At 43.0% G+C, this 26,656-nt stretch overlaps 1 protein-coding gene across 5 annotated transcripts in view; it reads left to right on the top strand.

Annotated features, from left to right (window-relative positions):
* The window catches only part of igfn1.1 (immunoglobulin like and fibronectin type III domain containing 1, tandem duplicate 1), a 41,805-nt gene that overhangs the window by 6,109 nt on the left and 9,040 nt on the right, over positions 1-26,656 (top strand). For 2 of the 5 annotated variants that reach the window (XM_029683979.2, XM_029683982.2), the window contains exons 2-13: positions 2,955-3,032; positions 4,817-4,861; positions 6,401-6,520; positions 7,537-7,676; positions 7,991-8,090; positions 8,237-8,327; positions 19,484-19,664; positions 19,818-19,931; positions 21,089-21,257; positions 21,527-21,799; positions 21,947-22,552; positions 25,203-25,289. In XM_029683979.2, the coding sequence (XP_029539839.1) occupies positions 2,981-3,032; positions 4,817-4,861; positions 6,401-6,520; positions 7,537-7,676; positions 7,991-8,090; positions 8,237-8,327; positions 19,484-19,664; positions 19,818-19,931; positions 21,089-21,257; positions 21,527-21,799; positions 21,947-22,552; positions 25,203-25,289 (1,978 nt within the window). In that variant the 5' untranslated portion in view covers positions 2,955-2,980. The remainder of the gene's footprint in view (positions 1-2,954; positions 3,033-4,816; positions 4,862-6,400; positions 6,521-7,536; positions 7,677-7,990; positions 8,091-8,236; positions 8,328-19,483; positions 19,665-19,817; positions 19,932-21,088; positions 21,258-21,526; positions 21,800-21,946; positions 22,553-25,202; positions 25,290-26,656) is intronic. The other 3 variants (XM_029683980.2, XM_029683981.2, XM_029683984.2) reach the window with 3 other exon arrangements.

Here is a 26,656-nt window from a genome sequence, read left to right as displayed (position 1 = left end):
GTCCTCGATCCTGTAGCACCAGTTCCAGCACCACGCACCAGGCCTTCAGTGCGCCTTGCCTGTTCAGCACAGCTAGAGCCTTCCTTCCCTCCTACGCTGTCGGAGTCTCCCACCTGTTCAGCGCAGCCAGAGCCTGTCTCCTCTCCTGCGCTGCCGGAGCCTCCCGCCTGTTCAGCGCTTCTAGAGCCTTCCTCCTCTACAACGCTGCCGGAGCCTCCTGCCTGTTCGGATCAGCCTGAGCTGCCAGTCTGCAGGGAGCTGTCAGTCTGCAAGGTGCTGTCAGTCTGCATGAAGCAGCCAGAGCTGTCAGTCTGCAAAGAGCTGCCAGTCTGCAGGGAGCTGTCAGTCTGCAAGGAGCTGTCAGTCTGCAAGGAGCTGCCAGTCTGCAGGGTGCTGTCAGCCTGCATGGAGCAGTCAGAGCTGTCAGTCTGCATGAAGCAGCCAGAGATGTCAGTCTGTAAAGAGCTGCCAGTCTGCAAGGAGCTGTCAGTCTGCAAGGAGCTGCCAGTCTGCAGGGTGCTGTCAGCCTGCATGGAGCAGTCAGTGCTGTCAGTCTGCATGAAGCAGCCAGAGCTGTCAGTCTGCAAAGAGCTGCCAGTCTGCAAGGAACTGCCAGTCTGCAAGGAGCTGCCAGTCTGCAAGGAGCTGTCAGTCTGCAAGGAGCTGTCAGTCTGCAAGGAGCTGCCAGTCTGCAGGGTGCTAACAACAAACTAACATGGTCCAAGCACACAAAGACAGTTGTGAAGAGGGCACGACAAAACCTATTCCCCCTCAGGAGACTGAAAAGATTTGGCATTGGTCCTCAGACCCTCAAAATGTTCTATCACTGCCTGGTATGGCAGCTGCTCTGCCTCCGACCGCAAAGCACTACAGAGGGTAGTGCAAATGGCCCAGTACATCACTGGGACCAAGCTTCCTGCCATCCAGGACCTCTAAACCAGGTGGTGTCAGAGGAAGGTCCATAAAATTGTCAAAGTCTCCAGCCGAACAGTCAAAGACTGTTCTCTCTGCTACCACACAGAAAGCGGTACCGGAGCGCCAAGTCTAATCAAATGGCTACCCAGACTACTTGCCCCCCCTCTTATACACTGCTGCTACTCTGTTGTTATCATCTATGCATAGTTACTTTAATAACTCTACCTTCATGTACATATTACCTCAACTAACAGGTACCCCCGCACATTGACTCTGTACCGGTAGCCCCCTGTATATGGCCTTGCTATTGTTATTTTGCTGCTGCTCTTTAATTACTTGTTACTTTCATTTCTTATACATATTTTTTTAAACTGCATTGTTGGATATGGGCTCGTAAGTAAGCATTTCACTGTAAGGTCTACACCTGTTGTATTCGGCGCATTTGACTAATACAATTTGATTTGTACACTAAAACATCTGTTTTTTTTTACATTAAACAAATGTCCCCAAAATGAATTATTCACATCTGATCCTTATAGTGTACTGCATACGTGAACACACATCTAACAGATGGGCGGGATTATGGCATCATGCAAATCATGCAAACACATAATGTTCAGGGTTTCAAATGTAAAACTGAGTCATCTGCACCACATGCTAAATCATATAGAACATATATAATATCTTAATATAATGTTTAAAAAAATGCATGCTACCAGTCCTAGTTTAGAAACAGCTGTAATGATGTATACCTAAGTTCTTTCAATAAACAACGTATCTTGTCATACATTAACTCAAGATATCCTTATGTATCCCTTCAATGGTACAGAAATATGAAACCTAAATGTTAATAATTATAAAGGCCTGAAGCGGTAGCAGTCACCTTACCGTATTTTCTAAGAATCTATGACGAGATGTAAAAATACGAGTTAACTTGCCCTTAATAACTCCCCCCTCTTCAACCCTTAAACCAATGAGCATTTTAAGGCTTGATAGGCAGAACAGCCGTGAGGTGAAATTTTACTACTACAACAAAAAAAGGAAGGATATAAAGAGTTGTGTGTCCTATTACATTCGTAGACCGATGATACTGCTATGTCTCCAAAAGTGCTGTCAGTCGGTATCTTGAAATCCCTAGCATTTCTGTCTTTACAATCTGTGTCAGAGGACACCTGATGTACATTATAAATCAAATCCTAATTTATATTTGACATTTGACAAGCCAAACAACATATGCTATAAACCCAGGCAGGCAAGGATAGTATTGCTTTAAAAAAAATTGGGTGATTAAGGTATTGCATGAACACAATTCAATATTAAATTGTCAACATAAAATTGTTAGAAGCAATTCTCAAAACGTAGGATCAACACTTAATCCTGTAGAACCATATAGACAAGTGATCTATAATCTGCAGAGAGCAGAGATCTTTGTTAGCTATGTTCCCTATTAACCATCTACAAAAACCTGGATAATCTATAGCGCCCTCGGTGCCTCTGTTGCATCCCACCCCCTCCGAATATCCTCCCACAGTTTGGTTTAGTAGAGATTTCAACAACTGCAGGGCTCAATCAAAACATGTCAGCATCACATTCCTAGGATAGACATCGATCCAGTGGTTCGACACAAGGCCAATAGATAGACGTGTGTTGCATGCTGCCTCTTACTGACTGGGTAGAGTAACAGCACCACTTCCATTGCTAGCAGCTGCTGGATGCTGTATCGTCTGGGAGGAGGATACACTACCCCGATGATGTCATTTTAGGGTTTCTTTGATACGCAACCTTATAATGAGATTAGAAATAGTGCAAACTAACACTAAACCCAAGTCTCAAGTGCCACCTGCTGGTTATTAGCTGAAGAGGAGAAAATGTCACTCATGTAAATGATCTATTTTGAAACTCCTGTTTTTTCTTGTGTCTTTTTATTTTGTCTCGTAACTAGTAGGCATCTCAATGACTGTAATCAGTGGTAGTGATGTTCCATTCAACTTGACAGTTTTAACTCACATTCCTTTTCTCTGTGTGAATGTCTGTTATAGAGCCTTCTGATCCAAAATATTCCAAGATGAAGGTGATGAAGTCGAAAGTGACAGATCAATCTGCCGAAGGGCAGAAGGGTAAGTGCAATGTGATGGATTTCTCCTCTTAACAGTCGAATCAAGACAGACATCCACCCAATGCAGTCACACACAGGCAAAGGGTAAATAACAAAAAAGGCAGGAATCATAGCCCGTTATTGATTGCCAAGATACAGTTGCAGGCATAAAAATGTTAGGTTTTGCTGTATTGACAGAACAATTGTTGCAATGCGTGTGCAACACTGTGCTCCAGTGTCTTCTACCGATAGTTTGCCAGTAAATCGAGGTATGTAAAGAGTATCAATTAGACCATCCAATACACAACTAAGTGTAGAGAAGATATGAGATCATTTTCAGTACAGATGACATTTAGATCATAAATGACAAGCTTCGTCAAGAACATCACGTAATAATGTCTTCTGCACTTGTGCTATCCAGAAGACGTTGAAGAGATGCTTCAATCCAAAAATTTGTGCACAATCATCTGGGCTTCCAAAATCATACAGGAGCACCCTGATTAAATATTAACAACACCTACTACAGTGTCAATTACACTACGAATTAAGATATTGCCGAAAAGGACCATTCTCCAGACAAGCACATGAAGAAATACAAGCTGCTTGTTATTGCTTCAATCAGCTTAAAATGTGAAGTAGCAGTCAAATCACCATGTCAACACCTCTAGTGAACCAATCATGTCAAACACTTCTCTGTCAACGCCATCATAAGGCAATATCACCAGCCAGTCATTGGGTGACATTGGAAAAAGAATGGGCATGAATATATTTCTGATTCAGCAGAAGAACGAAAAAGAAGATGTTTATCGCGTTTATGAAGAGTGAAGAATGAAACGTGCTGTCAATTGTTTTATTTACTTACAGTTTACAAAAAATACATCAAAAAACTGTAAGACAACATGCTTCTGCTAGAAAAACTCAACTGAAGAACTGATTCAACATCAAGAGAAATCTGTCTAACCTGTGCTGAATGCTTGACAACATATCTACTTTGTCAACAGATCTAAACAGAAGATTAAGTTTGAGATCATATTTGACCAGTAAACTGAAGCGTTTAAAGAATTTTCACTGTGGGGTTGATTGAAATGGGAAGACTGGACTCAAAATATGGATGTCTGGCAATAAACTGTTTGGTAGAAGACATAATCGGATATCTCATCTTCCTCAGCTGTTTTCCAAATCAATTTACAGACAACTATTAATATGCACTGTAACTGGCACAGAAAAGGACTCTCAACAGCCCAACCCCATGGACAACCACAACACATTAAATGGGACCTTATTGGATGCCAATGAGGACTGGCATATCTGATATCTGATACACCAAAGTTGGTCAGCAGATTTAGTATAATTTAACACCACTAGATCTTAGTTAGTATTAATAGGCCATCGTCATAGAGAAAACATACCTTGTATGCTAAATATTAAAATATATAACTAAGACTAAGACAAGCAGTATAATGACTTAGGGAACAATATAATTGCTGTTAACTCCATGATTTGATGTACTCAGAAATTCATAATGGTTACAAATGTATATATACAATTAATCTTTCATAATTTTTCTTTCAAACATTTGTTCCATAAAATAATCTTCTGAAAAACCTTAGGAGGTTGGTTCTCTCCAAGTTGTGTGTGTTGGATGTTTCCCTTGTCCTAGTGTTTAATGTTAATCGTTGGTATCTATGTACTGTATGTGTGGATTCATAATCCTGTCGAAGTTCCCAAGTCTCTCTCAGGTGCTTTTGTCAGGATTAATGTTTCCTGTGCTATTTCCTTTCTCTTGCTGTCATGTTGCTTGTAAAGTGGAAGGTGCTGGGGGTGCTATGGAAAATCCCCACCACAAAAAAGGTATGCAAGAGAAAAGGAAACTCCAGCAACTTGAGTTTCCATTAATGTGTCTTTCTCTTTGTACAATCTTAGAAAATAATTAGGGGAAAAAAACGTGGAAAAAAAATATTTGAAAAAAACTCCACTGTGGAAAGGGTTCTACACTGAACCCAAAAGGCCTCTACATGGAAACCAAAAAGGGTTCTTCTAATGTTTATCCTCTGGGGAAAGCTGAAGAACCCTTTAAGGTTTTAGATAGCATGTTTTTTTCTAAGAGAGTATACCTTGTACTTTTGGTCTGGGTGTTTTACTGTACCAAAGCATGGTGGATGAAAGTAATGACTGTGTTGCATGTAGGCTACTCTATACATCATCATATGAGTGGTGTAATTCGTGTACGTGTTTGACTCAAATTTTCAGCGTCACAACAGACACACTTCATTGTAGAATTCTAAACAAATGACAAATCCATTAATACTGACAAACTATCCTTATTAAAGGGATGATTGCTATGAGGTCCTTATATTGTCTTGCAACCTGTACCTTGTGCAAGAGAATACAAGTTGAGTATGTGGGAGGACAGATTGGGCCCTTCATGACCTAGGTTTTAGGTTATGGGGTTTCGAGAAAATGTTCTTACAGACAATTAACATCTGCATCAAACAATTCTTTGCTCATGATTACTCATCAGTGCTGTGGAATTATATTTATGTTCAGTTACAGTAGTCAAGTAAAACAGAGAAATATGGATGGAAAGAGGATGGATGACCAAACATAATTTGAAACAGTTGGGGTCAGATTGACTAAGTCTCTGCAGCAGTGCTACATTTGCAGCTGTTATAATAAAAAAGAGACATCACATTAAAGCTGAAATCCGTAAAGGGGGCAACAGCACCACTGTTCACCCCAGCCCCTTAGTTATTGTTTTGTTTTGTTGATGAAACAGAGGAGAGGAGCATCCAGCATCGTGACATTGTTTTAAGTAACTTATTTGTTGATGCAATATCTCTAACAGGACATGGTAGTTTCACCAACTACAGATTTCAGCTTTGAAAGAAAAATGTACTGTACCATAAATATTAAGAGAACAATGATGCATTGATCTAAAGTGAAAATAATAATCACATCATGTTTTTTGCTTATTTGGCTTCATTTTGGTATGAAAATGACACGTGCAGACTTTGCATATTGGTGTATTTTCTTGCTAGATGTGGCATGTGATTTAGGGCAGTATTCCCAACCTGATACTACTAGTCTACTCCATGTTTTGGTGTATCAGCCATTGCTTTAACAAGACTGTTATCAGTTGTACTATGACTACTTCTACAGTAATATTAGGTCTGAATATGGCCCTCAATCCCTTCCATTCAAAAAGTCAAATATTACATGACATTGACGCATGTAATAATTCAGTGATTATAACTGTATTAGACATTATGCGTGTTAGATTTGGTCATCCATTAATGCAAATCTCAATTGTTTTAAACAGTAAGTGCTAACAATATTATCAAATTATTGCGCCATTTTCTAATGATGTATTTTTGGTGTGTGTGTGATCAGTCAAGAAATTCAGATCAAAAGTCCCCGGAGTTATGATCACGCAGTATGTGGAGGAAATACCAGAGGGGAAAAGCCACCCTGACTTCACACGGAAGCCCATCGCGTTAACTATTCAGGAGGGTAAGGAACAGTTAATCATGTAATATTCTGCATTAACAGGCATAGCTGTCCTATTATACTGCAATACATTTTGTGTGTTCTGCTATTGCCTTATAAACAAAGGGGGGGGGGGGGGGGAGCAAATGTATTATTCCAAGCTGTAGCACATAGGAATTGGGTCAACCAAAATGGGAACAGTGACCCACTGCAACGGGTGTGCTGATGGGATTAACACATGTGGTCCTCTGTAAACTCAGTTGGTAGAGCATGGCACCTGCAATGTCAGGAGATTAGGATTCATTCCCAGGACCTCCCATAAGTAAATAAATATATATATATAAAATGCACACATGACTGTAAGGTGCTTTGGATCAAGGTGTCTGCTAAATGGCATATATTATATTATGTCCTGACTAAGACAAGCAGCATAAGGACATGTAGGGATAGGCCCGATTGCATTACTTTACATCTCAGTTGAGACATTCATATCATTTGGAGTAGGTTCCACAGGCTTCAGGCCCTGACATGTGACAGTGGTCATAAGGCATGTGATGTATGGTGAAGTCCACAAAATGCAATCCTTCCAGACGGCTCATATGAACTTCATTTGCAACAGAAATGAAATGTAGACTCTACATAATTTATGATTATGATGACCTTCTATGCCCTACCCACTCACATACCAAATCCTTATTTAACCTTGCACACTTAGATTGGTGACACAACCTTTAATAGAGGCAGTCTGTTAAGCTCCTTATTAAAGCATACGCCATAATTAACGCCTAGCTCTTTCATCATTGGGGGTAGTTGTATAACAAATGTTACACATCATATTTGGTGAAAATGCAATGTATTCAATAAAATACCAAACAAATACAGTCCGACCTATCTCACTAATCCTTATATAAAATTGTATCACCAAAAGGATGGACTAATTAGACACCCAAATACGGACAAATATTGGACATCAGAAGAAAAACACAATGGTTCAAATTACTACTATTTACAAGTATTCTATGACTCTAATCACAAATCAGGCAAGTTCGGGGTGTTCAAAGCCATTGTGTATGGTGAACCTACACCCAACGTGACATGGAACCGAGCAAATGGAAAGATAGACGATCCAGTGAAGTTCCAGAGCAAGTACGACGAGGCATCTGGTGAACACACCCTAGAGGTAAGCATGTTTATCACCATTCAGCACCAACTGGTTCTTAGACTCAACAATAAACGGGACATTTTGTCAATTTCAGTTCCATCAAATGCTGCCCAATCTCTTGACTTCTACATGTCCCCTCCTTTTTACTCCAACCTTTATATTTCAACCCTTTAACATGAAAAAATGTATTATAATAATTATTGGTTAAATTCCTGGATTTTAAAATAAATAAAGCAATTACCCTTGAAGTATATTTCAATTGATTTGTTTTATGGACCTTAACAGCAGTCGATGGGAAGTACGTAGTTAATACATTATCAGTTTGCTTACAGATCCCCAAAGTATGTGCAGAAGATGCCGACACCTACAAATGCTTTGCAACAAATGAGTATGGAAAGGCTGTTTGCACTATCCAGCTGAATGTCATTGAAGGTAGGACACACAAAAAGAGAATTCTAACACATCTAATCTAAACCTCTCTTAAGCAATATTTATCTTGTCATGCAAGTGCATTCTAATGATTTAAAAAGAATGATCAACACTTTAAGACATAAACATTACAAATTGTTTCTGTCCAGTTGGATTCAAAAAGACGAAGGAATTAGCCAAGTCCAAAGAAGAACAAGAAGCACTCAAACCTGGGTCTCTTAGAACAATGTTGAAGAAGCGGTAAGAGAATGCATTACATTGTACTCATTGAACAGGTATTTTAGTGGTTGAAATTCAGTTCCCTAACTCCTAAACCTTTCAAACAGAAGACCTAGTTCTCTAAAAAGAAGCTCTCTGATTGAAAAGGGTTCAGGTCTGGAAAACACGCCCTAAGTGACAGAGGGAAACACAATGCTGAATAGATTTGTATAACAGGAGACAATTAATTTAAAAAGCAGAATAAATACAGGCTGCAACTCTGCAATAGCAATTCAAATGAATGCATGCATGGTAAATGATCATCCTGTGTGACTAAACACCTCCCTCTGCAACTGGATCCTGGACTTCCTGACGGGCCACCCCCATGTGGTAAGAGTAGGTAACAACACATCCACCACGCTTATCCTTAACACAGGGGCCCCTCAAGGGTGTGTGCTCAGTCCCATCCTGTACTCCCTGTTCACTCATGACTGCATGGCCAGGCATGACTCCAACACCATCATCAAGTTTGCTGATGATTACCAACAACGATGAGACTGTCTATTGGGAGGAGGTCAGAGACCTGGCCATGTGGTGCCAAGACAACAACCTGTCCCTCAAAGTGATCAAGACAAAGGAGATTATTGTGGACTAGAGTAAAAGGAGGAACAAGTACGCCCCCATTCTCATCGACGGGTCTGCAGTGCAGCAGGTTGAGACCTTCAAGTTCCTTGGCGTCTACATCACCAACAAACTATCATGGTCCAAACACACTAAGACAGCCGTGAAGAGGGCACGACAAAGTCTATTCCCCCTCAAGTGACTGAAAAAATTTGGGAATGGTCCTCAGCTCCTCAAAAGGTTCTACAGCTGCACCATCGAGAGCATGTGGTTGCATCACTGCCTGGTATGGCAACTGCTCGGCCTCCGACTGCAAGGCACTACAGAGAGTAGTGCGTACAGCCCAGTACATCACGGGGACCAAGCTTCCTGTCATCCAGGACCTCAATACCAGGTGGTGTCAGAGGAAGGCCCAAAAGATTGTCAAAGACTTCAGCCACCCTAGTCATGGACTGTTCTCTCTGCTACCGCAAAGCAAGCAGTACCGGAGCACCAAGTCTAGGTCCAAAAGGCTTCATAACAGCTTCTACGACCAAGCCATAAGACTCCTGAACAGCTAATCAAAGGGCTACCCAGACCCCTCTTTTACGCTGCTGCTACTCTCTGTTTATTATCTACGCATAGTCACTTTTGTACTCTACCTACATGTACATATTACCTCAATTACCTCAACTAACATTGACTCTGTACCGGTACCCCCTGTATATAGTCTCCACATTGACTCTGTACCGTTACCCCCTGTATATAGTCTCCACATTGACTCTGTACCGTTACCCCCTGTATATAGCCTCCACATTGACTCTGTACCGTTACCCCCTGTATATAGTCTCCACATTGACTCTGTACCGTTACTCCCTGTATATAGTCTCCACATTGACTCTGTACCGTTACCCCCTGTATATAGCCTCCACATTGACTCTGTACCGTTACCCCCTGTATATAGTCTCCACATTGACTCTGTACCGTTACCCCCTGTATATAGTCTCCACATTGACTCTGTACCGGTACTCCCTGTATATAGTCTCCACATTGACTCTGTACCGTTACCCCCTGTATATAGCCTCCACATTGACTCTGTACCGGTACACCCTGTATATAGCCTCCACATTGACTCTGTACCGTTACCCCCTGTATATAGTCTCCACATTGACTCTGTACCGTTACCCCCTGTATATAGCCTCCACATTGACTCTGTACCGTTACCCCCTGTATATAGCCTCCACATTGACTCTGTACCGTTACCCCCTGTATATAGCCTCCACATTGACTCTGTACCAGTACCCCCTGTATATAGCCTCCACATTGACTCTGTACCGTTACCCCCTGTATATAGCCTCCACATTGACTCTGTACCAGTACCCCCTGTATATAGCCTCCACATTGACTCTGTACCGTTACCCCCTGTATATAGTCTCCACATTGACTCTGTACCAGTACCCCTGTATACAGCCTCCACATTGACTCTGTACCGGTACCCCTGTATATAGCCTCCACATTGACTCTGTACCGTTACCCCTGTATATAGTCTCCACATTGACTCTGTACCAGTACCCCCTGTATATAGCCTCCACATTGACTCTGTACCAGTACCCCCTGTATATAGTCTCCACATTGACTCTGTACCAGTACCCCCTGTATACAGCCTCCACATTGACTCTGTACCGGTACCCCCTGTATATAGCCTCCACATTGACTCTGTACCGGTACCCCCTGTATATAGTCTCCACATTGACTCTGTACCGTTACCCCCTGTATATTGCCTCGCTATTGACTCTGTACCGGTACCCCCTGTATATAGCCTCCACATTGACTCTGTACCGGTACCCCCTGTATATAGCCTCCACATTGACTCTGTACCAGTACCCCCTGTATATAGTCTCCACATTGACTCTGTACCAGTACCCCTGTATACAGCCTCCACATTGACTCTGTACCGGTACCCCCCTGTATATAGCCTCCACATTGACTCTGTACCGTTACCCCCTGTATATAGTCTCCACATTGACTCTGTACCGTTACCCCCTGTATATAGCCTCCACATTGACTCTGTACCGGCACCCCCCTGTATATAGTCTCCACATTGACTCTGTACCGTTACCCCCTGTATATAGTCTCCACATTGACTCTGTACCGTTACCCCCTGTATATAGTCTCCACATTGACTCTGTACCGTTACCCCCTGTATATAGCCTCCACATTGACTCTGTACCGGTACCCCCTGTATATAGCCTCCACATTGACTCTGTACCGGTACCCCTGTATATAGTCTCCACATTGACTCTGTACCGTTACCCCTGTATATAGCCTCCACATTGACTCTGTACCGGTACCCCCTGTATATAGCCTCCACATTGACTCTGTACCGGTACCCCTGTATATAGTCTCCACATTGACTCTGTACCGTTACCCCCCTGTATATAGCCTCCACATTGACTCTGTACCGTTACCCCCCTGTATATAGTCTCCACATTGACTCTGTACCGGTACCCCCTGTATATAGTCTCCACATTGACTCTGTACCGTTACCCCCTGTATATAGCCTCCACATTGACTCTGTACCGGTACCCCCTGTATATAGTCTCCACATTGACTCTGTACCGTTACCCCCTGTATACAGCCTCCACATTGACTCTGTACCGGTACCCCCTGTATACAGCCTCCACATTGACTCTGTACCGGTACCCCCTGTATATAGTCTCCACATTGACTCTGTACCGTTACCCCCTGTATACAGCCTCCACATTGACTCTGTACCGGTACCCCCTGTATACAGCCTCCACATTGACTCTGTACCGGTACCCCCTGTATATAGCCTCCACATTGACTCTGTACCGTTACCCCCTGTATATAGTCTCCACATTAACTCTGTACCGTTACCCCCTGTATATAGCCTCCACATTGACTCTGTACCGGTACCCCCTGTATATAGCCTCCACATTGACTCTGTACCGTAATACCCTGTATATAGCCTCCACATTGACTCTGTACCGGTACCCCCCTGTATATAGCCTCCACATTGACTCTGTACCGGTACCCCCTGTATATAGCCTCCACATTGACTCTGTACCGGTACCCCCTGTATATAGCCTCCACATTGACTCTGTACCAGTACCCCTGTATATAGCCTCCACATTGACTCTGTACCGTTACCCCTGTATATAGCCTCCACATTGACTCTGTACCAGTACCCCCTGTATATAGCCTCCACATTGACTCTGTACCGGTACCCCCTGTATATAGTCTCCACATTGACTCTGTACCGGTACCCCCTGTATATAGCCTCCACATTGACTCTGTACCGGTACCCCCTGTATATAGTCTCCACATTGACTCTGTACTGGTACCCCCTGTATATAGCCTCCACATTGACTCTGTACCAGTACCCCCTGTATATAGTCTCCACATTGACTCTGTACCAGTACCCCCTGTATATAGCCTCCACATTGACTCTGTTCCGGTACCCCCTGTATATAGTCTCCACATTGACTCTGTACCGTTACCCCCTGTATATAGCCTCCACATTGACTCTGTATCGGTAGCCCCTGTATATAGCCTCCACATTGACTCTGTACTGGTACCCCCTGTATATAGCCTCCACATTGACTCTGTACCGGTACCCCCTGTATATAGCCTCCACATTGACTCTGTGCCGGTACCCCCTGTATATAGCCTCCACATTGACTCTGTACTGGTACCCCCTGTATATAGTCTCCACATTGACTCTGTACCAGTACCCCCTGTATATAGTCTCCACATTGACTCTGTACCGGTACCCCCTGTATATAGCCTCCACATTGACTCTGTATCGGTAGCCCCTGTATATAGCCTCCACATTGACTCTGTACTGGTACCCCCTGTATATAGCCTCCACATTGACTCTGTACCGGTACCCCCTGTATATAGCCTCCACATTGACTCTGTACCGGTACCCCCTGTATATAGCCTCCACATTGACTCTGTACTGGTACCCCCTGTATATAGTCTCCACATTGACTCTGTACCAGTACCCCCTGTATATAGTCTCCACATTGACTCTGTACCGGTACCCCCTGTATATAGCCTCCACATTGACTCTGTACCGTGCCCCCCCTGTATATAGCCTCCACATTGACTCTGTACTGGTACACCCTGTATATAGTCTCCACATTGACTCTGTACCGGTACCCCTGTATATAGTCTCCACATTGACTCTGTACTGCTACACCCTGTATATAGCCTCCACATTGACTCTGTACTGGTACACCCTGTATATAGTCTCCACATTGACTCTGTACCGGTACCCCCTGTATATAGCCTCCACATTGACTCTGTACTGGTACACCCTGTATATAGTCTCCACATTGACTCTGTACCGGTACCCTCTGTATATAGTCTCCACATTGACTCTGTACCGGTACCCCTGTATATAGTCTCCACATTGACTCTGTACTGGTACACCCTGTATATAGCCTCCACATTGACTCTGTACCGGTACCCCCTGTATATAGTCTCCACATTGACTCTGTACCAGTACCCCCTGTATATAGTCTCCACATTGACTCTGTACCGGTGCCCCCTGTATATAGTCTCCACATTGACTCTGTACCGGTACCCCCTGTATATAGTCTCCACATTGACTCTGTACTGGTACCCCCTGTATATAGTCTCCACATTGACTCTGTACTGGTACCCCCTGTATATAACCTCCACATTGACTCTGTACTGGTACCCCCTGTATATAACCTCCACATTGACTCTGTACCGGTACCCCCTGTATATAGCCTCCACATTGACTCTGTACCGGTACCCCCTGTATATAGCCTCCACATTGACTCTGTACCGGTACACCCTGTATATAGTCTCCACATTGACTCTGTACCGGTACCCTCTGTATATAGTCTCCACATTGACTCTGTACCGGTACCCCCTGTATATAGTCTCCACATTGACTCTGTACTGGTACACCCTGTATATAGCCTCCACATTGACTCTGTACCGGTACCCCCTGTATATAGTCTCCACATTGACTCTGTACCAGTACCCCCTGTATATAGTCTCCACATTGACTCTGTACCGGTACCCCCTGTATATAGTCTCCACATTGACTCTGTACCGGTACCCCCTGTATATAGTCTCCACATTGACTCTGTACTGGTACCCCCTGTATATAGTCTCCACATTGACTCTGTACTGGTACCCCCTGTATATAACCTCCACATTGACTCTGTACTGGTACCCCTGTATATAACCTCCACATTGACTCTGTACCGGTACCCCCTGTATATAGCCTCCACATTGACTCTGTACCGGTACCCCCTGTATATAGCCTCCACATTGACTCTGTACCGGTACCCCCTGTATATAGCCTCCACATTGACTCTGTACCGGTACCCCCTGTATATAGCCTCCACATTGACTCTGTACCGGTACCCCCTGTATATAGCCTCCACATTGACTCTGTACCGGTACTCCTGTATATAGCCTCCACATTGACTCTGTACCGGTACTCCTGTATATAGCCTCCACATTGACTCTGTACTGGTACCCCCTGTATATAGCCTCCACATTGACTCTGTACCGGTACCCCCTGTATATAGCCTCCACATTGACTCTGTACTGGTACCCCCTGTATATAGCCTCCACATTGACTCTGTACCGGTACCCCCTGTATATAGCCTCCACATTGACTCTGTATCGGTAGCCCCTGTATATAGCCTCCACATTGACTCTGTACTGGTACCCCTGTATATAGCCTCCACATTGACTCTGTACCGGTACCCCTGTATATAGCCTCCACATTGACTCTGTACCGGTACCCCCTGTATATAGCCTCCACATTGACTCTGTACTGGTACCCCCTGTATATAGTCTCCACATTGACTCTGTACCAGTACCCCCTGTATATAGTCTCCACATTGACTCTGTACCGGTACCCCCTGTATATAGCCTCCACATTGACTCTGTACCGGTACCCCCTGTATATAGCCTCCACATTGACTCTGTACTGGTACACCCTGTATATAGTCTCCACATTGACTCTGTACCGGTACCCCCTGTATATAGTCTCCACATTGACTCTGTACTGGTACACCCTGTATATAGCCTCCACATTGACTCTGTACTGGTACACCCTGTATATAGTCTCCACATTGACTCTGTACCGGTACCCCCTGTATATAGCCTCCACATTGACTCTGTACTGGTACACCCTGTATATAGTCTCCACATTGACTCTGTACCGGTACCCTCTGTATATAGTCTCCACATTGACTCTGTACCGGTACCCCCTGTATATAGTCTCCACATTGACTCTGTACTGGTACACCCTGTATATAGCCTCCACATTGACTCTGTACCGGTACCCCCTGTATATAGTCTCCACATTGACTCTGTACCAGTACCCCCTGTATATAGTCTCCACATTGACTCTGTACCGGTACCCCCTGTATATAGTCTCCACATTGACTCTGTACCGGTACCCCCTGTATATAGTCTCCACATTGACTCTGTACTGGTACCCCCTGTATATAGTCTCCACATTGACTCTGTACTGGTACCCCCTGTATATAACCTCCACATTGACTCTGTACTGGTACCCCCTGTATATAACCTCCACATTGACTCTGTACCGGTACCCCCTGTATATAGCCTCCACATTGACTCTGTACCGGTACCCCCTGTATATAGCCTCCACATTGACTCTGTACCGGTACACCCTGTATATAGTCTCCACATTGACTCTGTACCGGTACCCTCTGTATATAGTCTCCACATTGACTCTGTACCGGTACCCCCTGTATATAGTCTCCACATTGACTCTGTACTGGTACACCCTGTATATAGCCTCCACATTGACTCTGTACCGGTACCCCCTGTATATAGTCTCCACATTGACTCTGTACCAGTACCCCTGTATATAGTCTCCACATTGACTCTGTACCGGTACCCCCTGTATATAGTCTCCACATTGACTCTGTACCGGTACCCCCCTGTATATAGTCTCCACATTGACTCTGTACTGGTACCCCCTGTATATAGTCTCCACATTGACTCTGTACTGGTACCCCCTGTATATAACCTCCACATTGACTCTGTACTGGTACCCCTGTATATAACCTCCACATTGACTCTGTACCGGTACCCCCTGTATATAGCCTCCACATTGACTCTGTACCGGTACCCCCTGTATATAGCCTCCACATTGACTCTGTACCGGTACCCCCTGTATATAGCCTCCACATTGACTCTGTACCGGTACCCCCTGTATATAGCCTCCACATTGACTCTGTACCGGTACTCCTGTATATAGCCTCCACATTGACTCTGTACCGGTACTCCTGTATATAGCCTCCACATTGACTCTGTACCGGTACTCCTGTATATAGCCTCCACATTGACTCTGTACCGGTACCCCCTGTATATAGCCTCCACATTGACTCTGTACCGGTACCCCCTGTATATAGCCTCCACATTGACTCTGTACTGGTACCCCCTGTATATAGCCTCCACATTGACTCTGTACTGGTACCCCCTGTATATAGTCTCCACATTGACTCTGTACTGGTACCCCCTGTATATAGCCTCCACATTGACTCTGTACTGGTACCCCCTGTATATAGCCTCTACATTGACTCTGTACCAGTACCCCCTGTATATAGTCTCCACATTGACTCTGTACCGATACCCCCTGTATATAGTCTCCACATTGACTCTGTACTGGTACCCCCTGTATATAGTCTCCACATTGACTCTGTACCGATACCCCCTGTATATAGTCTCCACATTGACTCTGTACTGGTACCCCCTGTATATAGCCTCCACATTGACTCTGTACCGGTACCCCCTGTATATAGTCTCCACATTAACTCTGTACTGGTACCCCCTGTATATAGTCTCCACATTAACTCTGTACTGGTACCCCCTGTATATAGTCTCCACATTGACTCTGTACCGATACCCCCTGTATATAGTCTCCACATTGACTCTGTACTGGTACCCCCTGTATATAGCCTCCACATTGACTCTGTACCGGTACCCCCTGTATATAGTCTCCACATTAACTCTGTACTGGTACCCCCTGTATATAGTCTCCACATTGACTCTGTACCGGTACCCCCTGTATATAGCCTCCACATTGACTCTGTACCAGTACCCCCTGTATATAGCCTCCACATTGACTCTGTACCAGTACCCCCTGTATATAGCCTCCACATTGACTCTGTACCAGTACCCCCTGTATATAGCCTCCACATTGACTCTGTACCAGTACCCCCTGTATATAGCCTCCACATTGACTCTGTACCAGTACCCCTGTATATAGCCTCCACATTGACTCTGTACTGGTACCCCCTGTATATAGCCTCCACATTGACTCTGTACCGGTACCCCCTGTATATAGCCTCCACATTGACTCTGTACCGGTACCCCCTGTATATAGCCTCCACATTGACTCTGTACCGGTACCCCCTGTATATAGCCTCCACATTGACTCTGTACCATTACCCCCCCTGTATATAGCCTCCACATTGACTCTGTACCGTTACCCCCTGTATATAGTCTCCACATTGACTCTGTACTGGTACACCCTGTATATAGCCTCCACATTGACTCTGTACCGGTACCCCCTGTATATAGCCTCCACATTGACTCTGTACCGGTACCCCCTGTATATAGCCTCCACATTGACTCTGTACCAGGTATCCCCTGTATATAGTCTCCACATTGACTCTGTACTGGTACCCCCTGTATATAGTCTCCACATTGACTCTGTACTGGTATCCCCTGTATATAGTCTCCACATTGACTCTGTACAGGTACCCCCTGTATATAGTCTCCACATTGACTCTGTACCGGTACCCCCTGTATATAGCCTCCACATTGACTCTGTACTGGTATCCCCTGTATATAGTCTCCACATTGACTCTGTACAGGTACCCCCTGTATATAGTCTCCACATTGACTCTGTACCGGTACCCCCTGTATATAGCCTCCACATTGACTCTGTACCAGGTATCCCCTGTATATAGCCTCCACATTGACTCTGTACAGGTACCCCCTGTATATAGTCTCCACATTGACTCTGTACTGGTACCCCCTGTATATAGCCTCCACATTGACTCTGTACCAGGTATCCCCTGTATATAGCCTCCACATTGACTCTGTACAGGTACCCCCTGTATATAGTCTCCACATTGACTCTGTACTGGTACCCCCTGTATATAGCCTCCACATTGACTCTGTACCAGGTATCCCCTGTATATAGCCTCCACATTGACTCTGTACCGGTACCCCCTGTATATAGCCTCCACATTGACTCTGTACCGGTACCCCCTGTATATAGTCTCCACATTGACTCTGTACCGGTACCCCCTGTATATAGCCTCCACATTGACTCTGTACCGGTACCCCCTGTATATAGCCTCCACATTGACTCTGTACCGGTGCCCCCTGTATATAGTCTCCACATTGACTCTGTACCGGTACCCCCTGTATATAGCCTCCACATTGACTCTGTACCGGTACCCCCTGTATATAGCCTCCACATTGACTCTTGTACCCCCTGTATATAGTCTCCACATTGACTCTGTACCGTTACCCCCTGTATATAGCCTCCACATTGACTCTGTACCGGTACCCCCTGTATATAGCCTCCACATTGACTCTGTACCGGTACCCCCTGTATATAGTCTCCACATTGACTCTGTACCGGTACCCCCTGTATATAGCCTCCACATTGACTCTGTACCGGTACCCCTGTATATAGCCTCCACATTGACTCTGTACTGGTACCCCCTGTATATAGCCTCCACATTGACTCTGTACCGTTAACCCCTGTATATAGCCTCCACATTGACTCTGTACTGGTACCCCCTGTATATAGCCTCCACATTGACTCCTACCCCCTGTATATAGCCTCCACATTGACTCGGTACCCCCTGTATATAGCCTCCACATTGACTCTGTACCCACCCCTGTATATAACCTCCACATTGACTCTGTACCCCATGTATAAAGCCCATTGACTCTGTACTGGTACCCCTGTATATAGCCTCCACATTGACTCTGTACTGGTACCCCCTGTATATAGTCTCCACATTGACTCTGTACTGGTACCCCCTGTATATAGCCTCCACATTGACTCTGTACCGGTACCCCCTGTATATAGCCTCCACATTGACTCTGTACCGGTACCCCCTGTATATAGCCTCCACATTGACTCTGTACCGGCACCCCCTGTATATAACCTCCACATTGACTCTGTACAGGTACCCCATGTATAAAGCCTCCACATTGACTCTGTACTGGTACCCCCTGTATATAGCCTCCACATTGACTCTGTACTGGTACCCCCTGTATATAGCCTCCACATTGACTCTGTACTGGTACCCCCTGTATAAAGCCTCGCTAATGTTATTTTACTGCTGCTGTTTAATTATTTGTTACTTTTATTTTATATTTTTTACTTGTTTTTTTACTTGACACTTTTATTTCTTAACTTTTTAAAACATTGTAGGTTATGCACTTTTAATTAAGCATTTCACTGTACACCTGTTGTATTCGGTACATGTGACAAATAACATTTGATTTGATTTGATCAGCAGGGGAGATGTCCATGAGCAAAAGCCACTCGAATCTGAAGAGAAAGTTTGGGAGATCCTGATGAGTGCCGACAAGAAAGATTATGAAAAAATCTGTGCTGAGTACGGCATCACTAATTTTCGTGGGATGCTGACAAAACTGGCTGAAATGAAAAAGGAGAGAGAGATTGAACAGGCACAGGTATAGTACTATGGAATATCTTTTTACTGGTGTTATTTTGAAGAAAACACCAATAAAGTAAACAGGGAAATGTGTCAGTTACCTGTTTGATTTTTCAAAGATCTTATGGTTTCTCAGTCATTTTACCGTACCTTTTATATTTGTCTGTTTCAGTTTATTGAACATATCAGTTCGCTCAAACACATCGAAGTCAATGCTGATGAAAATGCAACGTTTGAAATTGACATGGATCTTAAAGATGCCAGCAGCAGAATTTTCCTCTACAAGGTATGAAAGCTCATACCAAACTGTTCAAGCTCTCCTGTTTATTTCATTTAAATAAGTATTCAGACCCTTTATTTAGTACTTTTCTTGAAGCACCTTTAGCAGCAATTACAGCCTCTAGTATTCTTGGGTATTCTTGGGCTTCAGTCTCGCCACTCTACCATAAAGACGTGATTGGTGTTGACAAAATGGTTGTCCTTCTGGAAGTTTCTCCCCTCCACAGAGGAAGGGGAGCTCTGGAGCTCTGTCAGATTTACCATCGGGTTCTTGGTCACCTCCCGGACCAAGGCCTTTCTCCCCAGATTGCTCAGTTTGGCCGGGCAGCCAGCTCAAGGAAGAGACTTGGTGATTCCAAACGTTTTCCATTTAAGAATGATGGAGGCCACTGTGTTTTTGGGGACTTTTATGCTGCAGAAATGTTTTGGTACCCTTCCCCAGATCTGTCCCTCGACACAATCATGTTCTGGGAACTCTACGGACATTTCCTTCGACCTCATGGCTTGGTTTATGCTCTGACATGCACTGTCAACTGTGGGACTTTATATAGACAGGTGTGTGCCCTTCCAAGTCATGTCCAATCAATTTAATTTACCACAGGTTGACGCCAATGAAGTTGTCGAAACATATCATGGATGATCAATGGAAACATGATGTACCTGAACTAAATTCATAGTCTCATAGCAAAGGGTCCGAATACTTATAAAATAAGTTTAAAAAACCTGTTTTTGTTTTGGCATTATGGGGTATTGTGTGCAGATTGATGAGAAAAATGTTTCATTTAATCAATTTTAGAATAAGGCTGTATGTAACGTAACAAAATGTGGAAAAAGGCAAGGGGTCTGAATACTTTCCGAATGACCTGTATCTACATCCCCAGACTGAGATGAACTTTTGGATACTATTTTTATGTCTCGGTGTGCAGTTTAAAGGAAGTTGCCAACTAAATTTAGCGCAAATGCTAAGTAGAGTTAGCGCAGTGACAGGAAGTTTATGGGAACAGCTGTCGACTTCCAGTCACTGTGCTAACGCTAGTTAGCATTGGCTCACAAAACTACCTCCAACTTCCTTCATAATGGATGCAGAGATATAAAACTGGTATCAACTCTCGGAAAGTACATTAAAAAAACGATAAAAAAGTAAAAGATATATACACTCTGCAGGATGGTGTTATGGTTCCTTACACCCTTGAGATGGAAGAAGAAATGAAGCACCAACTGAAACGAGTTGGCAAAAAATTCATTTTCACGATCAAAAATCTAGACCCGGAAGATGCTGGTCTCTATTCAGTGGATGTAGAGGGAGTTAATATCTTCTCTACGGATTTCAAAAGTGAGTACAAATGCAAATCGCAGTCTAAATAGAGACTATAATTTTTTTTACAATAATATGATTATTACAAAATAGTTCATGATACTATGTGGAATTAAAGTTAAACGAGAGCAAATACATCACTATACATTTTGGGAACTACAGCATTCAAGGACTAGAACTGCAGTATTTGTAAAATTGGTGTTTGAAGAATTTGAGAAGCATGACATGATTGTGTGAACTAGATTGGCTTCGTATGTATTATTCCCAACTCTCTATCCATCTTTCAGTTCCACCTGTAAATTTTGCGGTCAAAATTCAGGAGGTGAAGGCAGAAGAAAGACAAGATGCCATCTTTCAGTGTGTCTTAACGGCACCTATGGCTGAGATTAATTGGATGGGCAAGAGTGCCCCGATAGAAAATGATGACAAATTTGAAATCACAGTGTCTGAAGACAAGCTCATCCACAAGTTGTTAGTGAAGGATTGTCAGCCTTTGGACGCTGGTATCTACGCAGCTGTGGCAGGTATCCATTCCTGCAATGCCTGGCTTGTGGTGGAAGGTGAGGTTATTCAATTTTCTCATGGAATGTTTTTGAACAATCTTTCAGCATATCAGTTGCATTCATAAACCATATAAATGAACGGTGAATCACACACACATCACTGGCTACCATTATATTAAATAACTCGCAAATTCTCTGATTTAGTTGACAAGAACCCTGCGAACAAAGGCAAGAAGATAGCTCGCAAAACAACCCAGGCTGGAGGAGGTGATTTGGATCTGGAGAAAATAGCAAAGGAGCAGGCGGAAAAACACAAGAAAGACATGGAAGAGAGGTTGGCGGAAGCAAAGATAAAGGCTGCCGAGAGAGGCGTCACTGAAGCAGCCACCCAGGCTGAGAAAGAGGCCGCTGATGCAGCCGCCAAAGCCGCCAGAGAGGCAGCAAGGGCTGCGGAAGCTAAGGCTAAGGCTAAGGCAGAGAAAAAAGCTGCTAAATTAAAAGATGCTAAGGAGAAAGCAAAGGCAAAGAAGAAAGCCTCAGGTGGTGGAGCTGCAGGAGGTGGGGCTGCAGGTGCAGGAGCTGCAGGTGCTGGGGCTGCAGGTGGTGGGGCTGCAGGTGGTGGGGCTGCAGGTGTTGGGGCTGCAGGTGGTGGTGCTGCAGGTGGTGGAGCTGCAGGGGCTGAGGGAGATGCTGGATCTGGATCGGAATACGATGACATAGTAGTAAGCACAGATGAGTCTGATGAGGAAGATGGAGCCACAAAAACAAAGCGTGTGAGAAGCGGCCAAGTTGTTCCAGACACATTCATAGGTAAGAAACTATTTCTTCCACTGATGAGATTTTGAAGTAGTTTAAATGGAAGACATTGTGGCCAGTTTCCCGGACACAGATTTCGACAAATAAAACGTTCAATGGAGATTCTCCATTAAGCATGCTTTTTAGTTCTGGGAAACTGACCCATAGAGTATATCTACTACACTAAGTATAGTTCACCCAGATGTCATATTTCTATGACTGGGATGACTGTCTCAAGGTCATTAACATCAAATTGAAGTCACTGATTGACCATAGACGATTAATTTAGGTAAGGTAACCCCTAAAAGCACTACTTAAATGAATACTTCTGGATTTAGGATATTAGGCACTTTACGAATTTCACCTGAGAGATGAATTTGTGGATACCACGTTTCTGTCTCTGTGTCCAGTAGGAAGGAAGTTAGAGCCTATGCGAGCTTATGCGAGCCTTTCCCGAGTGGCGCAGCGGTGTAAGGCGCTGCATCTCAGTGCTACAGGGGTCACTACAGTCACCCTAGTTCAAATCCAGGCTGTATGAAAACCGGCTGTGATTGGGAGTCCCATAGAAAGGTGCATAATTGGCCCAGCGTTGTCCTGGTTTGCCCGGTGTAGGCTGTCATTGTAAAATAAGAATTTGTTCTTAATTAACTGACTTGCTTAGTTAAATAAAGGTTAAATGTAAAAAAAAAGAATAATGTTAAAAAAATATCCATTGTGCTAGCGCTAGTTAGCAACTTCCTTCAAACTGCATGCAGAGACATAAAAATGGTATCCAAGAGTTTATCTGCGGAAGTAGATACAGGGCCTCATTGCCAAAATCCCAAAGTATCCCTTTAAGAAGTACCTACCATAAAAAAACACAAGTAAAGGACACACACCCCTGACAAGTCAACTAAGATAAAAACCATCTAAGATACTTGTTTTTGTGTGCATCCATTTTAAAATAGTTTTTTTGTTATCGCTTTTTCTCCCTTCTGTTTTTGCATCCCATACTGTTATTGTAATCCCTCTTTCGTAATCATGCTATCACTATTTTTGTTACCTTAATTGTGTTTGCAATTGTATTTGTTATTATACTGCTTATAAAACATTAGAATACCTTATCAGCCAAGACAATAGCATCCACTTTTAGTAGAAACTACATCCATGTATGTAACAACTGACATACAGTACCAGTCAGAAGTTTGAACACACCTACTCATTTTCTTTAGTTTTACTATTTTCTACATTGTAGGATTATGCTGAGCATCAATTTTTTTTTAAACAAATTTAAATATATTTTATATTTGAGATTCTTCAAAGTAGCCACCCTTTGCCTTGATGACAGCTTTGCACACTCTTGGCATTCTAACTGGGTATTCCTTGACTGTGGCGGTCCTTATGAGCGCCAGTTTCATCATAGAGCTTCACCTGGAATGCTTTTCCAACAGTCTTGAAAGAATTCCCACATATGCTGTGCACTTGTTGGCTGCTTTTCCTTCACTCTGTGGTCCAACTCATCCCAAACCATCTCAATTGGGTTGAGGTCAGGTAATTGTGGAGGCCAGGTCATCCGATGCAGCCCTCCATCACTCTCCTTCTTGGTAAAATAGCCCTTACACAGCCTGTAGGTGTGTTGGGTCATTGTCCTGTTGAAAAACAAATGATAGTCCCACTAAGCGCAAATCAGATGGGATGGCATATCACTGCAGAATGATGTGGTAGCCATGCTGGTTAAGTGTGCCTTGAATTCAAAATAAATCACAGACAGTGTCACCAGCAAAGCACCCCCAGACCATCAAACCTCCTCCTCCATGCTTCATGGTGGGAACCACACATGCGGAGATCATCATTTATTTGGGCAGGAATTTCTGAGGCTGGTAACTCTAATGAACTTATCCTCTGCAGCAGAGGTAACTGGGTATTCCCTGCCTGTAGCGGTCCTCATGAGAGCCAGTTTCATCATAGAGCTTGATGGTTTTTGTGACTGTACTTTCAAAGTTCTTGAAATTGTCCAGATTAAGACATAAAGTTCAGTCAAAGTAATGATGGACTGTCGCTTCTCTTTACTTATTTCAGCTGTTCTTGCCATGATATGGACTTTTGCCAAATAGGGCTATCTTCTGTATACCACCCTTACCTTGTCACAACATAACTGATTGGTCAAATGCATTCCAGGTGACTAACTCATAACGCAGGCTAAGAGAATTCCAAGAGTGTGCAAAGCTGTCATCAAGGCAAAGGGTGGCTACTTTGAAGAATCTCACATGTAAAATACATTTTATTTGTTTAACTCTTTTTTTGGTTGCTACATGATTCCATACAGTGTTATTTCACAGTTTTGATGTCTCCACTATTATTCCACAATGTAGAGAATAGTAAAAATAAAGAAAAACCCTTGAATGAGTAGGTGTGTCCAAACGTTTGACTGGTATTGTATATTATTGTCAAAGGAGACGCAACATATAATTATATGATTAGCTTGCACATTTTGCCATATTGTAGTTTAAATGATTATAAATCAACATCAGTATATGGAACATGGTCTGATTTGATCATATTCATGTTCTAGCAAACCAACTTCATTACAAATAAGTTTGCCTTTAAAGTAAATACAAAAATTCACAAGGTAAATACATACATTGAAATTGTTTGACATCAACTTGAAATTGATGATCACCAATAGATGATGATGAGGAAGCTTCAAGTGAGCAATCGGGGAAACGTGGGAAACGCACAAGGCAAGGCCCACTGCTCAAGGAAGAGATTGTTGGTAAGATGTTGTGAAGGTTGATGAACAAGCATGTAAACAGGTTGGTTTAATATCAAAGTCATTTGTCGGAAATGACTTTGGCACGCCGGCCTGATAAATGAAGGAAATCTTTGTTTACTCAAAGAAATCCTAAACCTAATATTTAGACTACCATTTAGGATTAATATTAACCCTCAAATGTATGATGCGTTTGTTATTGAAGTTTATATACATTATATCAAGGGAGATAAAAAACAAAACAATTTTACGCCATAACTGTCAACCAAAATAGATCCCACACTCTATGACTTCATATGTAGTCAGAAATAATTGACTAAAACTGTGACACTGTAGTTAAACATAACATCTGCCACATTATGATGTACTAATTATCATAATTTGAAATACATTTTCATAAATTCATAGGCCTATTTGTTTACTTTAGAGTGGACTGCTCTAAACAATATATTGACAAACTTGATGAAGTGGTTTGAAAAAATGCATACACATTGCAGGTCACCAACCATGTCAAAATAATGTCCAAACAAACAATTACTGTCCCTAGTAGGAACATCAATCACTTTGTGTCTGAACCTCAGATAAATACTTAGTAGGGAAAGATTGAATTTCCAACCAAGTCGAGCTCGAGTACCTTTCTCTGGAAGTGCTGAGTTGGTTGTGTTATCTTTTTTCTTTTGATTATTAACTGCCTTCTTATTTTAACAAATAATAACAAGCACAGTTTAACATACCTCTTACTAATCTTTATGTAAAATGCAACATGTACATAATTACCATTGACTCTTTGAAATACAAATATGACCTAATGTTTGTGTTTTATACGCCACGTGTGTGTGCTTCGATGTTTCATCTGTATGTTATTTGTGCGTTGTGTTGACCAGTTGTGAATGTTTGCTTTTGAAAAAGGGACTCTTTATTTTTTTTTCAACCTTTATTTAACTAGGCAAGTCAGTTAAGAACAAATTGTTATTTTCAATGACGGCCTAGGAACAGTGGGTTAACTGCCTTGTTCAGGGGCAGAACGATAGGTTTTTACCTTGACAGCTCAGGGATTCAATCTTGCAACCTTTCGGTTACTTGTCCAATGCTCTAACCACTAGACAAGGGGCTCTCTTTTCATTACATAGACTGGTGAAGGAATTTGCCAGGTTACTTATTCAAGTACAACAAAAATAAGTTATAGGTAAAAGGATATTGTCTTCATATTTCCTCAAAATGTTTTTTATTTTGAGGAAAATGTCAATTACATCCAGCTACTAACCAGAGTAGTTATGGATACGTAAGGTTTGTCAGTTTCTGGAACTGTATTGGATAAGGAATTGGAACCGAATTCTTCACCACCCCTTCGTGTTAAAGTTATAGTTTTT

The sequence above is a fragment of the Oncorhynchus nerka genome, linkage group LG15 (genome assembly GCF_034236695.1).
Source record: "Oncorhynchus nerka isolate Pitt River linkage group LG15, Oner_Uvic_2.0, whole genome shotgun sequence".
Taxonomy (NCBI): Eukaryota; Metazoa; Chordata; class Actinopteri; order Salmoniformes; family Salmonidae; genus Oncorhynchus; species Oncorhynchus nerka.
The sequence above is the reverse complement of the archived record's forward strand: the minus strand, read 5'-3'. Positions and strand labels throughout refer to the sequence as shown.